Source organism: Argentina anserina, chromosome 6 (assembly GCF_933775445.1).
Source record: "Argentina anserina chromosome 6, drPotAnse1.1, whole genome shotgun sequence".
Taxonomy (NCBI): Eukaryota; Viridiplantae; Streptophyta; class Magnoliopsida; order Rosales; family Rosaceae; genus Argentina; species Argentina anserina.
In genome coordinates this window covers 20,690,138-20,707,689 of record NC_065877.1, presented here as the reverse complement: position 1 = coordinate 20,707,689, position 17,552 = coordinate 20,690,138, and the positions used below count along the sequence as shown (strand labels likewise).

Here is a 17,552-nt window from a genome sequence, read left to right as displayed (position 1 = left end):
TAGTGGAAATAAAGCACAACACCTATCAAGATTCAACAAACAAGTGACATAGTATCCAGATCATAACTGTGTTAGAAAACCCAGACGCATCGTCGCGACCCGACCATCAAAACTAGAGGGACTCCACAAATTACCGTTGCACATTAGGCCCTGCAAATCAGAGCACATTAAATCAAGCCAAACCCAGAGTAGCCATCCTCCTTCAATCGACCATCAACAAGCCATTTTTACCAGGCCCCATCTAACGTGCCAAACCTCTCGTCTAGCAACAACATTCAATGACACTATTACCGAACGTAAATCATTTTTATCTAAAACCCTAGATTAGAGAGATTCAATTTTTTTCCACAGCCTTGACTTTATTTTGTATTAGGTTTATAGACTCTTGGGTGCACGACCACCATGTGTTGCACACGTGCTTGGAAGAGTAAGGATGACGTTAACAAGGAGTTAACATCTAGACTTAAAAAAAAAGAAAAGAAAATGCAGTAAAAGAATATTTATAGTTGAACAAAACCTAGTAATCTTAGTCCAACACATCGAGCTCCTCTGAAACGTCCCAACCCCAATGGGTAGTCTAGACACCACATCTAATTGTGTTGACTTGGTAGCCGAGTCGGGGAATCAAAAAGATAGTAAAGACGGTAAATCTTTCACCTGGTTTTGTCAAAATTTTCACCCCATTCAAAGTCACTTTGACTGTTGAAATAGTAAACATAATCCTACGGCTCATAATCGCGTTTTACTCAAACTCATCTTAAAGGCTATGATGCAGACACATGTCACTAAAACATGCCGTGCCATCGACTATTTTTGGTTTATTTTAGGGAATTGTTAATAGCACACCCCATGTGCTTTTTTGTTTGTAAAATATCTAAACTACCCTTTTAATTTGAGACTTTGGGTGAGTGAACATATAGTAAAAGGATACTATAGGTAGTTTGCAAATAAAAAAGCACATTGGGTATTAGGTGTGTGTGTGTGTTTTTTTTTTGATTGAAGGTATTAGGTGTGTTAATAACCAATGGTGTGTTAATAATAATTTCCTGAAGATAAACCCAATACAAAATAGAAAAAAAAAGAAACGAAACCTTTGAAGGGGTGTTTTGGTGAAAATTTAGGCCGCTGAGAAAAAAACCAAAAAAAGAAAAAGAAAAAGAAAGAAGGCCGCAAAAGCAAATGACGTAGGCGAAGATCTTCCTTCGACTTGTAGCAATCTCTCACTTCATCGCCTACCTCTCACAGGTCCGATCATCGGAGCCCCGCCTCTTCATTTCTCTCAACCCCAAGGTACTCTCTCTAGTCTCTACCTTCAGTCCCTCTCTCTCTCTCTCTCTCTCTCTCTCTCTCTCTCTTTTTCTTACTGGATCTCATTTTATGGCTTTTCCTTCTCTGATCCGACACCGATTGCGTTTCGTTAATTTTGAAATTCCTTATGCATCTCCTGCTTTCTTCACATCCTTATTTTCTTTGAAATTCAAACCTGAAAAGTTTGATGCATGAAGTTTTCAATATATTTTGATGTACTTTGTATTGCGTTGATTGGAATTCATATGATTGACAACTGTTTAGCTGAAATTTCTGTTATGTACGTATTTTTTTCGATATATTCGTTTTTAGACTTATGTTTTGATAATAGTTTCATTGAATATTCCATTGATTTGACGGCGGGTTCGAGCCATTCTTAACATACTGGTTGAGTAGGTGTTGATAGAAAAGACTAGCAGAGAGGGATCAAGCAAGTGCCATGTAGCTTCATTCTTGCTCCTCTGCTTTGCAAAGAAAGAGGTTCCGCATGCTGAATAAATGGCGATACGAATTGCTGCTTTTCGACTAGCACTGTAATCAATATTCTTTTGTGGCGAAGGCGTTATCAGCTTACTGACTTTGGGGCTATAAGGCCAATCAGTGGAGTTGGTAGCGTCTTTGCATCATGCCATACTATATTCAGAGACTCTATAATATGTGCAAGTCAAACCTTGCGCCGGATGGGCCTCTTTCAGAGGAGGCTCTTGAAAGAGTTCGTGTTAAACTAGGTATGAACTAATGCTCCTTTTTTTTGATGTGTTAAATTGAGCATGTTTGAGATGTGCTTGCCTTCGTTGCTCAGTTTACTTCTTTGATAATTATTTACCATTGCTTGATGAAACATTAGAGCGTGAAATTGTGCTTTGTAGTAATTGTATCAGATTAAGGAATTAAATGCGCTAGATTATATGTCAATGTTGCAAACATTATTACCCACTCATGGTTGGTTCAATTGCTTCCCACTAAGTTGCCCACTAAGTCATAAACAAGAAGGTGTTGTCCATACAGTTTGTTCTCATGCAGACTGAGCTATCTTATACACGGAGGATTCATTAATAATGCACTTTAGAAAAGCTCAATATTTTCGGAACATTTAGAAACTCTTGTTAAAGTTGTTTTCGTGTGGCCTTAGAAAAACCAATTGAGAAATGTTCACTCATTAAAATATTTCTCAGATGACGTTGGTTAAATTGTGACCTTCGTCAACTGGAAACATGAAATATCACTTGTTCGATCTGGTTTGTTTTTAAAGAAGCATTTGTGCTGACAGATAAATAAGAATGGTATTGTTTACACATAATTGTGAAACAAGAAGTGTTAGACGTTTGTGATTTTTGTCTCCTCAAGCTTGAGTACTGTTGATGACTTCCTTGGTATCTATAATGGTTGCCACCAAAAAGATTTTCTCATATTTCCTGCTTGTTTTTATGTATATGTTTTCTGACCTTTTCCAGTTCTAGCTTGAGAGTGTAATCATTTAGATATGACAAGGAAACTCTTGCTAGAGTAGGACAAAGATTTGTAGTAGTTAAATTCCTGCAAGTACTTTTCTGAGATCACTGTGGTTCTTCTCCTGAATTTATCATTTAGCACAAGGAGACTATTGTTAGACTAGCCTGCCTATTATTTACTGAATTGGCAAGCGTCTGATCTCTTATATGTTTAACTTTCTGTCATATATTTGTGCCATTATGCCTAACCAATGTTAGAAATATGTACTTCCACTTAAACATTTAATTTTAAACCCTTATTAGGAGTTCTGAAGTACTCATGCTTAAAGGGAAGTTCTTGTTTTATGCTAATGGCCATTAATGTGAGGTTTTAGATCATCAGAGCACTGATGTGTTTTAGATAATTAGAAAGATTTTTGTATGACATGTCTATGTGTGGTCTTCATTGACTGAGATAAATTTCATTACTCTGAGTTTTTTTTTTAAATTCTGTTTTTGCTGTCAGACAATTAACCGCCTGCCGTTTACATAAATTAATGAAAGAACAAGTTTTGGAACTTTATAACAATATTCTCGTCAAACTGATCTAACTTTGGACTTCTTGGGTGCCAATGTTCATGATCTCTACAAGACTTTGTTGATATTTCCTCATAATTTTGTCATTCCCACTTCTAGCTTTAAGCTATAAGGAGTAATTAGACCATAGTAATCATAGGTAGAGTAGGATTTTCTTTTCCTTTTGGTATTCAAATTCTTTTATGCACTTCTGTGTGATCAATGTGGTTCTTTCCTTATTTTCTCATGGATAAAGACTAGCCTACATATTAGTCACTGACCTCACATATGTCTAGTGCTGTCATATGGTTAGGACTTATGCCATTATGCCTCACCAATGGTCGGTTAGTTATAGTTACACCTAAACCAAACACTTATTTGGAGCTAACCTCTACTCATTCTTAAAGACATTCTTAAAAGGACCATGTCTTTTTACAAGATAGCAAGATAGAGATCATTAGCGTGACCTGTGAGGTTTTAGATCACTATCATGGCTCATTGAGGGTTTGACTGAGTTTGGTTGGTGGTATGTGTAACAACATGCGTATTCAGTACCTCATTCCTTGTGACTGCACAGAGATTTAGGATGTTTTAGTTATTTATCCCATGATTTGACTCACTAGCTTCAATAAAATTTATTTGATAATTGTTTATGTGCTCAAATGCAGAATGTCGGTTTTACTTCAGAAGAATTAGTTATTTGCAAACAAGCTGAGCTAAGTCTTCTCACTTTTACAGTGAAGCTCAAGGCTTGAGCTTGGGCCCTTGGCTTAGTGTTGGTCTTTAATAATAGTCTTGCAGCCCTGCACGTTATACTATGTTATTATTGAAAAAAAAAACAACTAGTAATAATTAGCTCAAGACTAATTATTAAATTTCAAGCTAATTAATAAGAAAATAACTAGGATTTATCAGTTCAAGGCTTCTAAAGCCCGATGGCTCGAAGGCTCCACTTGATCTGCTGTTGGTCTTGGTCATGCATCCTGTCAGGTTCAGTACTGGACAGCCTTTACGGGCCTGAGAAGTCCCTCAGCCTTTTTACTAGCCCCCACCCTTGTAGATGCCAAAACCCTTCTTACGGCCATTTACAGTATAAATTCTTGTCAAATTTCTTTACACTCCGATACGATCATCTTTGTTTCCCCTTCTTGTACAGCTAAATTCTAAAAGGTTAACACGATGACATATATAATATATTCATATGATGTGTTGAATAAGCATTTAACCGAATGGGAATAGGAAGGAATGAGAATGAAAAGGGATATCAAACCAGACATTCCTATGATGGTGAATATTAACTTTCTGGAACCAACTAAATCATTTTGATCATTAGATTGACCATACATAATTAGCAGATCCATGGTCTGTATATGTTCTTATTTTCTTTTTAATGGTACAGTACTATAGTATATGCCGTAAACACCATTTTACTTTGTTTCCATATGGAACTCACATGATTATTTGATTCCTTTGGCAACTGAAAACAACTAAATGACCTAGAACAAGTATATAGTTGTATTTAAACAAGTGCGTACAAATCGTATTCATGAGATTCATCTTTATGCTTGTCCTCCCAAGCTTCTTTACAGGCTGTCATGCTTTGTTTGTGGGCCACTTTCCTTTCCCTTATTGTAGATAAATATCAATATCAGACACGTAGGCACCAAAGCTTGTTCAGGAGATTCATCTTTAAACTCGTCTGAAGCTTCTTTAGAAGCTTGTCCGGCTTTTACTTTTGCCATTACTCGTGCATCACTCTGATATCAAGGCCCTGAATCATTGTCAATTTGAATTATGCATGTTCATAACAATGACCTATTTGTGCTTTATGGAGCCGGCCTTCAGCTGCATTATGAAATTTGTATTCTTAAGTACTTACATCTATCAGTATTTTTTATTTTGCTTTTGTTTGGCAATTAATCCCTTGTATAATCTCAAATGATATGTTTTTGTTTCGCACTCTCTGATGTTACGGTAATTACATTTTCAGAGAAAATTAAGCCTGCAGATGTAGGTCTAGAACAAGAGGCACAAGTTGTACGCAACTGGTCAGGTGCTATGCTTGAGCGTGATGTGGATCATCAATCACTGCCACCAATCAAATACTTGCATTTACATGAGTGTGATAGCTTCTCTGTGAGTAAAGTGATCCAAGACACCTGTTATTGGTTAAAACATTTCCGGGTTCAGGTCTATTGGATTATCTTAATGCACAATTACAGTGCTTTACAATTTCTTGAATATAAAATGAAAAAAGCTTGATAGTTTTTTTCCATGAGGAAAAAAATTTGCATACTTTATGTATTTGATACTCAAATGGTTATTAGAAATGTCACGTTCAGTATGAGCTTAAATCTATTTTCACTCAACCTCTTTTAAATAGAGCGTTTACTTTAATTTCTACGACTAACTCTTCCAATTCAGTAGTCCTCCAGAGTCGGAGGTCATTAATTAATGCATGCGAGAAAAGTAGAAGTCGAAATTTGTGAACTGATACAGGTGTTTATGAGTTATTATGAGTTTTTATGAAATCTTTGAACCTCTTGTAGATGGGAATCTTTTGCATGCCTCCTACCTCTATCATACCTCTTCATAATCATCCAGGAATGACTGTGTTGAGCAAGCTTATATATGGTACTTTGCATGTTAATTCATATGACTGGCTTGATGTACCTGGGTCTGCTGATCCATTAGAAGGTATGTGTCTTCTCAGTATCTCTCGTCTACCGTAATAATGTTTGTAAGTTGGTCTTCCTTGCATGCTTTATAGTTTACAAGGTTGAGCATAAATTCATTCGTGAATGTACACATTTCTATGCAGAAACATGTTCGTTTTCTTTTATTGCCTATGGATATATGTTTACTCAATGCAAGTCATCTGTCTTTGAGCTTATATTATTTATATAATATCTGATTCTGAAATTCTTGACACATCCAGTCTTGTTCATGTGTTGATAGTAATATTTGACATTTGAATGGAGATGAATATGTTCAAGTTTTACTATGACTTCATCATGAATACAAAGAAAGAAAAAAAAAGTATGACATTGTAACACCAATTAGAAACAGTTTCGGGAAAACCTCATCAGCTCTCATTGCTAGAAGTCGAGAGTTTTCTTTGTATCAGTTGTTGCCATTTATAAAGTGAAAGACATACATAATGGTTTATTTGAATTCAACCACACTAGTTAAAGTTGCCAAATGATGTTTGAACCTAGAGGCTATGAATAATTTTTTGTGTGGATGTTCCAATAATATATATTCTTCTTAGGCTTTTAGCTGTAGAAGAGGACAGAACTCAAAATGCATCATCATGCAATTTGAGGAGCGACACATTCGCTCTTTGCTGCAAAAGTAGATGACTGTATTATCACCTAATTGAGAGTGTTATATTTTTGTCAAGTCAGGTCAGAAAACATGTTATGTTCTATGGGTGATTTACATAATATGGTTGGGAGTATTTTTTGGAAGCCATCAGCAATTTGATATCCTAAATTGGTTGATCTCTGCCATTCTGTTTGCGTGCTTAGAGGGCTTGCATCAATGTCATTTACATTGTTTCTGGTTGTATAATATTTTTTTTAGGGTTGGGAATAATACATGGTAAAACTTGGGGTTTGTCTTATTGGGTTACACGGTCTCTACTTTTATGGTATAACTCTGGGGTCTTGGCTTGACTCCTGCAGATCACACTCTCCAGCTTAATGCTGATTAACGTTAATGTCAGCAGAGCTTTTGGCTAAACTTAAGGTCTATTTACTGAATTGATTGAGCTGGTTTTCACAGAGCTAATTGTGGGCTAATTATTAGGAAGGTCTATAACTATAATTTTATATTGATTTCTTTAATGAGTTTTGAGGGTGATTTTTGTCTAGTTAATACTGAAGGTATTAGTGGTCAGGTTTGAAGCTGTGAAATTGTCATTTTTCTTTATATTAGAGATATATCTTTCTTAAACACATTGAGGGATAACTGAGTTGGTCTTATTTCACCACCTACTGATGACGTTGATCTGCAGATAAGTAATTTTAAAGGTTTTAAACCTTAGGAGTGTAACACCCTGACCCGTATTAATATGGATTAATCCAGAACCAAGGTGTTCTGGAATGATGCTAACCATCAATAATCTCCTATAACCCCAACTTGAGTAGACCCTCTGCTTACAGAGATTCTAGGGAAACGAGTATCTACCGTCAGATAGAATAGGTGGGGAATTCTCTGAAGGTTCTGGATAAAACCAACCCCGTTCTCCTTTTTCTTCTTTTCTTTTCTTCTGTCGGTGTGAGCTAATCTCCCCCAGATCTTATCCCTTTATTCATTTATCATATATATATATATATAATTTTATTACTAATAATATTCTGATTTCTGCTCCTTTGGTAATTACTAGGAAAATCAGATCTAATTTTAAGAAATTATATCTTAACAATTTTCAGGATATTACAAGGAGAATATATTAAATTAATGTAGCTGGCAATATTGGGATTTATGGGAAGAAATTATCCTGTGTATGTATTTCTCTGGACGAAGGGTAAGATTGAAGATGTTTTGCTCCTCTTGGTGAGATTTGTTTATTTGGGGGATGAGATGTGCACATACCAAGGACTTGCATGGATGACTGTGGCTCACCTGTAGCATTTAGGAGACGTTCTAAGTGAAGCTTAATTGATTATCATTGACCTCTTTCCTTTGGCACATCATTTTGATGGTGCCCAAATCCAGTCTGGTAGTTTTCTTTTGAAACCCCCCTGCCAATGCAGTTGATAGATGGTCCATCTCTTTCCTTGTACCATACTAATGATTTTATGTCAGAATAATAGCACAAACTTGATTAATATGTATCACGGTCTGCTAACATGCATAACCTGATTAAGAGACAAAGAACAAGTTTTCTCTTTAAATGGTGCTTTTATTTCTATAAAAGATTTAGAAAACCATTGATCTCCTCCTTCTTTGACCATTTACATAGATTTTATTGTTGATGTTGTTCACATAATATCTGTTGAAAGATTCCAGCCTCTTGTTCTGCTTTATTTTCAAAAAGCCACAAGCTGTTGAGGGTTTGAGAAAGGAGTAGTGGGTAAATTATGTTTCTGATAACATTATTTTGGTGACTCTAGGTACTTAGTTGGAAAATAGTTGTGTAGAAGAGGAAATTTTAAAGTTGTCTTGTTTTGCAGAATTTTGTTTTGTATATTTTTAGAAAGTTTTCTTTGATACCTAGAAAGGCCCAAAACCTGCTTCACTTGCGGACTCTCAGCTTGAAATTGAGGCTTCATGCTGGAGATTTGAACCCAGAACACATGGAAAAGTGATGGGCTCTGACCCATCATACTATCCCCTTGTTGGTCGTTATTCAGAATGACAGAAAGTCATGAAATACTGTTACTGCAATGTATACTGATTGATCAAGAGGAAGCTCTTAAATAGGGAGGATACTTTCGCATTGTGAATTGGGATTTATAATAGACTAGATTTATATCAAGTCCACCTTGTCTGCTTCCAATGATTTTATGCAAAGTTTTATATTATCTCGACAATATTTTCTGGTTGAAAAAGAGAAATAAGACCAAGTATACTTGTTTGGTGCTAAATAAGCAATCATTGGCTTGCTAGTAGTGATTCCTTAATGGCCCAACCCATGCCCATCTATTTAACTACATTTGTACTTTCTTATCTTGCAGCAAGACTGGCGAAAGTGGTTAGAGATGTTGCGATGACAGCTCCTTGCCCAGCAACAGTTCTTTATCCCACAAGTGGGGGCAATATCCATAGTTTCACAGCTATAACTCCCTGTGCTGTATTTGACATCCTAGCTCCACCTTATTCTTCTGAAGATGATAGACACTGCACTTATTTCCGGAAGTCCTCAAGAAGAGATCTGCCTGGTAATGAACTATATCTATCTTGATTATTTCATGTTGCTAAAATTCCATTGTTTTATGAGCTGTGGACATATAACTGGTAGACTTTTCTTAACTTTGTTGTGTTTGTTGTCTTTGTTTTGAATGCAGATGATCTCAAGTATGATGGTGACACTGCTCCTCAAGTGACTTGGTTAGAAGAGTTTCAACCTCCCGACAACTTTGTGATTCGGAGAGGGCTGTACAAGGGTCCTGTGATTCGAACCTGAGAATTTTCGTTTTGTTTATAGGATTTTAGTTAAATTTGCTTGTCTCGATAGGAAACATTGAGGGGAAACTGTGGCAAATGAGTTGTTGAAGCCATGGAAATACTTAAATTTTGGCTATGTATTTTGGGCATTCGGCTTGTACATAATATTAGACCGTTGTAGCCTGATTCACTGACCTCACATTGAGAGTTTGAGACTAGTAGAGTAGTTGCTGGAACTTTAGGAAAAATCCTGAGGATAATTTCTATATTTGTTGGGATTGTCTATTTTTTGTCAATAAAAATGTTGCCTTGTAGCCTAGCCATAGTTTCTATTTGCTTACCCTTTTCTCCGAGTTGATCTGAAGCAACTGTCTAGGTTTTGTCGGTCTAGTTTTCCGGCAGTGCACACTGGATACCAAGGAACTATATTGCAAATGTCCTATACAATCTGCATGATCTTATGAAATGAATCAATCAATTTGGATAAACTTTCGAGCACATGAGCGTACAAGTCTGGACACTACAAAACCTAGCCATTTCCAAATATTGTAGGACCACCACCGCAAGCCCCTTTATTGGCAGCACCCCCGGTGAGCAACCACAAATTTCCGTCGCTCGAACCCTCAAAATCCAAAGCATAACAATAGAATCTTACGGGAGATGGTCAATTCTACTGGCTAGCGCCATGGCCACGTACACTTGAAGCAACCCTCATTGTAGGGAGTGGCGGATCTTTGAAGGGTGTTTAGGGGATGCTTGATCTAAAATTGTAATTAGTACTCGTGCATCCCTAATCTTTCACAAGGATCCACCCGACTGTAGGAGACACGAGTACTTTATTTTTTCGATTAGGAGACGAGAGCAAACCAATTTCAGGGAGTTTATTATAGGAATTAAAATTCCAAATAAAAAACAAGTAGCTGAAAGATGAGCAAAGCGTCAATACGCAAAGCCCGACCTTCGTTTGGACTTTTTTTCGCTGCAGCCAACTTACCTATACTACTCAGTACTCACTTGGCAATATATGTGCCATCATGAAAACAAAGAAAGCTCAATTAGGCTATAGCTGCTTAAACCCCTCCGCAAAACAAGCACATGTGATTATGTGAATCCGAGCTAGCCTACAACACAGGTACATCGATCTTATAGAAATTAACCCTAAGATACTATTACCTATATATCTCTATCATTTTGTGGTGAGATCCCAAATGGTGCCTATGTTCGCGGCGACTCTATTCATTTCCAACGTCCTCGATCTGCAGTGCCATTACCTGACCTAAGTTAATTGGATTCTCATTAAAAGATCTTAAAAGACAAGTACGTATCTGCAATCTTCGATCATATAAATTTTCTCACAAATGTCACAATTAAACAAGTTCTGAGTCTGGTGGTAGATCTTGCAGTACTATTAATTACTAGTTTTTTTTAATGCTGATCTTAAAACTACAGTCTGATCACTCTAAAATCTGAATCAAACGAATTACTGAAGGACAGATACTGCTTGATGGAAATCTTAGAAATTAATATGATATATCTCTTATAGTCTACGTACTTGCTCCATGCAAGGGATCCATAAACTATACGTATATTCATGATTAACAGTTGCTCCAGTCTCGGAATTATTGTAGATCGCATGTTTGTATGATTGAACAGTTTGAGCTTAATTAAAAGTACAAGCTGTAACTCTGCCTCTTCTTTCCATATAATTTGTTCTTCTCTGGAAAAAGAACAGAAATGTACATGTACAAGCGACAAGGTGTAATTCTAAGAATTAGGGATCTTAATTTGTCGTGCTCTTTGAATGTCCTATTAATAATATAGCAACATGACATTGTACCGTTCACAAAAGATTCACGAGCACAAAACTGTTAAATTGATACTAGATTAAGAAAAAGTCTTCTCTAAACCGCATTAGAAATTAAATAGGGTTGGTTCAAAGATTCAGAAGCCCTTTAAACAAGCAATGAATAAATGAGCCCTTAATTTGTAGTAATTGGTCTGTACAAAACCGTACGTTATTTTGAGATCTTTTATTTATTAGTAGAAATGATATCTAGCTCAATGGCGTTTTAAACTTAATTCAGCTCACAACCCCATTTCAAAATTAAGTAGAAGTTCCGATCCGAACCCTAGCTAAAAAGCCATGTATTCAAGCTCTACCAGAAGATCGGAGTCTGCAATTAGCTAGGTATCGGACTTGCACTCTCATTTTTTAACTAACTTTATTTAGAGTACGAAGGATTAATCCTGATCTGGAATTCACTCAAGTTCACTATCAAATACTCAAAAACATAGGATAAATTTCACTAAGAGGCATAAGACCCAAGAGAATTTGTTATTTTGTTAACCCATGTCACGAGACTCGATCTCATACTCTTCCCCATTAAAACACTTTCTTTAATCCTTCGAATAATTGTCTTCACTTGCAAGAATCTCGATCTCTCTCTGGGTCTTGATCAAAGATAGAGTATGTATATATACATAAACACAGCTAGCTAGAGATTATACATGTCACACATTTCAAGTCAATTTTGGGTGTCTTTTAGCCAACCCTATTCTTTGAGATGATGCCTCATCGGAACCTCTTGTCTTCCCAAAACAAATTGTCTGTCTTTTATAAAATGACAAATTGCGAAAATTCTGTCTAAGATGCCTTGGAAAGTAAATACTTGGATGTTGGGGATAACGTTAGAGAAAAGAGACAACATGATGGAGTATCATATTTGGGGTCATCAAGTCTTATGATTCCCGTTTTCACCCTCTGAAAATTGCATTGTCTCCTGCGCCAGTAGCTCAATCACAGTCTATGCCACTATTTTATAGCAACCTTATTTTCTCAGTGATCATGAACTTTGCAGGATTCTAGAGATTGATACAGCAATCTTCTATAGATTTAGAGCATTTTTAATAATTAATCCCTAGCTCTGGTGGGAGAGACGTGGATCGCGCCACCGCACATAGTTAAGAAATGTAATACTAGCTCACTTCCATTATGTCCATCAACTCATTTTGAAGGCGGTTCTCCGAAAAACTGAAACTTAGATTTGAATCTGAAACAATATTCAGTCTAAACATTAACTTCATATGGACAATAACTTATAAGCTAACTCAAGGATCGGACTTGTTGGAAGGCTAGAACTACTTGTTCCTGAAAAGGGTTTAATATGCAACCATTTGTTCAGCGGTTCAGATAGGGACAGATTAAGTACGATTGTTAATAATATACAAAGAATGATAAATTGATGGGGAAGAACAATCAGAGAAGAAGAGGACAAGTGAGATATGCTTTAGAAAATATGGGCCGGGATGAAAGAAATCAATTAATAAGTCATCTCATCTGTATGCATGGGGGAGGTTTGAAATCAATCAGTGAGGTTTATATGAAGACGATGGTTTACCTTTCCCACTGTACACTTGGACCAGGATTTCAACTTTCATTATTTCATTTCGCAATAAATAAATGAGGTGGGAGTTAATATTAACACAATTATTCCTAGAATAATAAGGCAGAGTTGGTCACACTAGCTAGCAGAGGTCAACTACTGAAGATTATAAGGGATATATTTATGGGTACGCAGAGAAAGAGAGAAATGGATGAACATGCAACCTGTCAAGTTATCAGGAAAGAATCGGTAAAAATGAAAAGAAAAGGGTGGATCGAGAAGTCACATGATTTTCAACAGCATAAGAGCACAGCGACCACAGGTCGTATCTAGAAGTATATAGATTTTTTGAAGTAAAAGAAAAACTATATATATACAAATAGATATATGTATTTGTTGAACTAGCTAGGTTTGCAAAATGCAATTATATAGATCAAATGATGGTATGCCCCCGACAATAGTCTCTTGTTGTGAATAAAATATTACTAATAATTATAGTATGAGAATATATGAATGTGCTGATTAACGGCATAAAAGCTTAATTTCCAGGAAAGGAACACAGACAATTCTCTCTCTCTCTCTGTCTCTCTCTCTCGCTCGCTCGATCTCTTGACCCCTTGATCTCTCTGATTTGCATGTCTGGTGTCAGCTTACTCAGATGCTGTCTTTGTTGTGATATGTGATGGAGAAGTAGTACAGATCAGTGATGGATTAATTAGTTTCTTTGTCCAATTATAAGGTAACTTTGAAATTAAGCTTCTATCTTGAATCCGTTGCGAGTGTTCTTCAGCTAGGTCTTGGATAAAATATGATTACCAGGCGATCCATCAGTTTATGAATGAGAACAATAATTCATTTCAGGTAAAGCTCGATTCTGCTTTAATAGCTTGTGCATAATACAGGTTTAACTGTTTAAATGTCAGTAGATACTTGTTAAGGACTAAGAGATTATGTTTTCACATTTGTGTTTGATGAGGTGGATGTGTTCACACATACAGATCTATATAACTGTCGCCTAATATACCGATGAGAAAGAGAAATCGTTGTATCATATATTGCTCTTCCATCGTCAAACCTGGATTGATCAGACCTTTCCTGTATATCTTGAAGTCGATAAAATCAGTATGCTCTTCGACCGATCTTTATTCATTAGTAGATCAACTTCTTTAAGCTGCATATATAATCAGCAGTACTGGCTGGTCAATCAAAATTCTCAATAGCGCATTCATATTCTGATCGTTGTATCAATTAGTAATTTTCTTTGATAATCTTTTTATTGAGATGCTAGATTCTAATATTAAATTACCTTTTCCCCTAACCTTCTAGGGTTAAAGGATTAATTAGTGTAGTGCCTTTACTTATAGATCATAGAATTGGACGCCTTGTATGCGCGCAGTACACAAGTAGTTCAATAGAGATCGAACAACATATTGCAGTAGATTAAGTGATCAACTCTATTCTTTGATTACTATTCACTTCTTTATTACTTGTATGAATTCATATAAATCTAAATACATATCTTATTGCTTGAGATACTCATTATGCACTCAGTGCCGTACTAATTAAAAGGTAATGAGTGAATATAGCTTAAAAATGGTTTTGTTCGAAGAAATGCATTCGAAGTAGAGGAGGTGTTAGCTGGTCGAAGAATCGAAGAAAAACACATATGGCTGATCCTGAGATGATTGAGATTTCTGATGGAGCGGATGATGACCAAAGTACTACTAGTGATGGAATCAAAGACATTCAATCTCCTAAGGCAACATCTTTGTTCTTTGACTTGAACGCAGAAGCAAGTAGTGGTGACTGGTGATCATGAGGATGTGTCAAACATTAATGATGAATTGAATGGAAGCAACACATCTGCAGAACAGAAAGAGCAGACGGCAACCAGCAGCGGTGCAGTTAGGCAATATATTCGATCCAAAATGCCAAGGCTTCGTTGGACTCCTGATCTCCATCTAGCTTTCATCCATGCCGTTGAGAGACTCGGAGGACAAGAAAGTAAGTTTCTCGATCAATATATACAGTATTTAAAACTTTTTTAAGGTCTCGTTAAATCATGTATATATTTCAAGGGTAACGTTAGCTTGTATTGTGTTTTAAGTAATTACTGGAGGAGGGTGCTTATTTTTGGTAGTAAAATGAATATAAGCTGAGCTCGATCTAAGGCTATAAGCTTTTAACAAAGAGAGAAAAGAATTAACCAACTAATATCTTCAATACTGACTATATATGTTCTTAAACCTATGAACACACAGGGGCAACGCCAAAATTAGTACTTCAGTTGATGAATGTTAGAGGACTCAGCATTGCTCACGTCAAGAGTCATTTGCAGGTAACTTCCAATTTAACTAAGTAATTCCTTAATATTAATTGGTGAAACTTTCCTTCTCCTTTTCTCTGGCTAACTGTGTGACTTTACATCAATCAGATGTATCGAAGTAAGAAGCTCGATGAGTCCGGCCAAGGTAAATTCCCAGAACCCATGCATGCACCTTGGGATAGATTGCTGTTGCCTGTTGGTCTCTTGAAAACACAAACAAAGAAACCTTGACAAAACTGATAATATATAATAAGAGTTTCAACCGCACTGGAAATGAGATCGAAACCCTAGCTTTAATTAATATTATATTAGTATACTGTTGAAGAACCCGGCTTATAACAATTTAAATTAGTCTAATTAGGTAAATTAGCTATGAAAATGGACACACATTTTCTAATATGTAGTAAGATCAACTAAACTGGACTTCATTTTGATTGGAGGTCGAATTAGGAGTCTGGCTTCAACGTATATATATGTGAGTATATATTACGTTTTTTATCGCCTGATCAAATTTTCATCCTTGTGTGTGCTAAGGCAATCTTTTTGAGGCTTTGTGCGTTTGTGTTTTTATAGTGTTACCTCAGTTCAACAGATCTCGAGGAATATTGTATCAAGGAAGAGACCACATTGTGGAAGCCTATCAACAGTTCAATTCTTTCAGGCACTTCAGGCTTGATGGCAGAGGAAGCCAATTTCCTTCTTCATTAAAACATCATCAGCCATTCGATGACTTGAATGCCAACTGTTCAAGGTACGTACATGCATAATTTCAACTAATTATATATAGCTAGTTTCATTGGAAAAATCCTCTCACTGTATCAAGTTTAGCTAATTGGTATGTTATATTGCATGACTATTGATTCGGAATATGTCATTATGTGTGTTTAAGTATAGCTCAAGTTCACAATCAAGCAGCTCAATTTACATTCTTAAAAACTCAAACAGAACGTACATGTCGCACGCCGTATTAAATCAATTACTAATTCTTATAAGCACATACACATGGAGAGCCACCGGACCTTGAGTTTGTTTCGATCCTTGTTAAAATTAGGTTAATTTCACAATGGAGCAATTCTGGAATGAAGAACCATAGGAGCATCAATACAATTACAAGTTCTCACATCTTTAGTGTAAAAGAAGCCGTGACAAGAATAAGTAATGGACCAATTAGACCCAGCAGCCGGTTTCTTGAAGAGAAGAGATGGCCTCCCCGTGAGATGATTGGAAATCACAACAAAGGCAGGAGACATTCTCTAAACATTTCTTGGGGTAATACCATTAATGTAGCACAACCTAAACCAGCGGGGAGCCTCCAGGCAAGCTCCAGCCAATATCTATCCAATACTTCTACACGTAGTCCAAAGTTCGTCTCCAGCAGTTATGAACCCTTATCTGATCCGAATGAGGTAATTATACACATTTACGTACTGAATGCATTTTGGATCTCTTTTATCCGATCTGGTTATCGGCAACTTGGCAGAAGTAATATTCCCTATCTCTAGAATTTGATGAAACGTAAAATGATCAAGACTATGTTTACTATGCAGGATGAAAGCATAAATGGAGAACTATTTCGAGCTGAAGTTGATGATAATATGCAAACGTTGAACCAAAAGAAATGGCCACCTTTGAACTTACAGTTGAGTTTACGGCAAGATTACAGTATCTGCAGCGACGATAGGAATGACGGTGAACAAGAAAGCATGAAAGATATTGAAACAAGGCTCTCTCTTTCTTTATCCTCGTCTTCACCAAGGCAACATGATAAATCCAGCACGCCCACATCAAGAGTACGACTCTTGTCATTTCCTCTCTCCGGGGGCCTCAAACCTACTTAAGGAGATAAAAAGATAGACATGACTATTAATATGATGATATTATCTTAATTGTAAAGTTGAGGTGAATTATTTACAATAAATTACTGTAGAACCATCAACCATGCACATGATGGGCAAGTACTTGTTAGGATCTAACCATCTATGAATATGCTAATAGGGCATACGACTAGTAGTGAGATCTTTTCAAGTACTTGTTCAAAGTCTCATGCGGCATTGATTGAATAACGTTGCGGATCGTATTGGGATTTCTAGCTAGCTGTATCCCTAGCCTGCATTTTTATTCGTCTCAAGTGATCCGAACTGATTAAGGTTGATGATAGTTCATTTGTTCTGGTTTCGGTGTAGAAAATAAGAATGGTATATTGTTACTGTGGGATTCCGACGGGGCTAGAATCTTGAGTATCACGGGAAATCGCAACATCTTCGACAACCTGAAAATCATGAGTAAACCGACATTAAGGGAGAAGACAGGGCTGGCTGGCCTTCAATCTTGTAATAACCTGATTTTTCGGAAACCAATTATTTAAATTTTTAGAATTTATTAAGTTTGTAAAATTTATTAAAACGCGTTTGTTTC

The 17,552-nt window shown here is 36.4% G+C and overlaps 2 protein-coding genes across 2 annotated transcripts; both read left to right on the top strand.

Annotated features, from left to right (window-relative positions):
• The first annotated feature begins 1,131 nt into the window (after positions 1–1,131).
• On the top strand, positions 1,132–9,753 carry LOC126801203 (plant cysteine oxidase 4). The gene is made up of 6 exons (XM_050528675.1): positions 1,132–1,290; positions 1,705–2,036; positions 5,305–5,450; positions 5,864–6,011; positions 8,999–9,202; positions 9,329–9,753. The coding sequence occupies exons 2-6, from the start codon at positions 1,934–1,936 to the stop codon at positions 9,445–9,447; spliced, it is 720 nt and encodes a 239-aa protein (XP_050384632.1). The 5' UTR covers positions 1,132–1,290; positions 1,705–1,933; the 3' UTR covers positions 9,448–9,753.
• Positions 9,754–13,679: 3,926 nt separating this feature from the next.
• LOC126801200 (uncharacterized) lies at positions 13,680–17,213 on the top strand. Its single transcript, XM_050528670.1, is given in 8 exon segments — positions 13,680–13,933; positions 14,421–14,621; positions 14,623–14,815; positions 15,073–15,149; positions 15,246–15,282; positions 15,711–15,888; positions 16,189–16,543; positions 16,685–17,213. Coding segments are annotated over 8 exon segments (1,428 nt in total). The 5' UTR covers positions 13,680–13,837; the 3' UTR covers positions 16,976–17,213.
• Positions 17,214–17,552: the final 339 nt, after the last annotated feature.

What these genes read in the sequence shown, in the direction of transcription:
- LOC126801203 (XM_050528675.1), top strand. Translation starts at nt 1,934, where the DNA reads ATGCCATACTATATTCAGAGACTCTATAATATGTGCAAGTCAAACCTT. An exon ending in ATGAGTGTGATAGCTTCTCT is followed by an intron (nt 5,451 to 5,863) that starts GTGAGTAAAGTG and finishes AACCTCTTGTAG; the next exon opens with ATGGGAATCTTTTGCATGCC. An exon ending in GTCTGCTGATCCATTAGAAG is followed by an intron (nt 6,012 to 8,998) that starts GTATGTGTCTTC and finishes CTTATCTTGCAG; the next exon opens with CAAGACTGGCGAAAGTGGTT.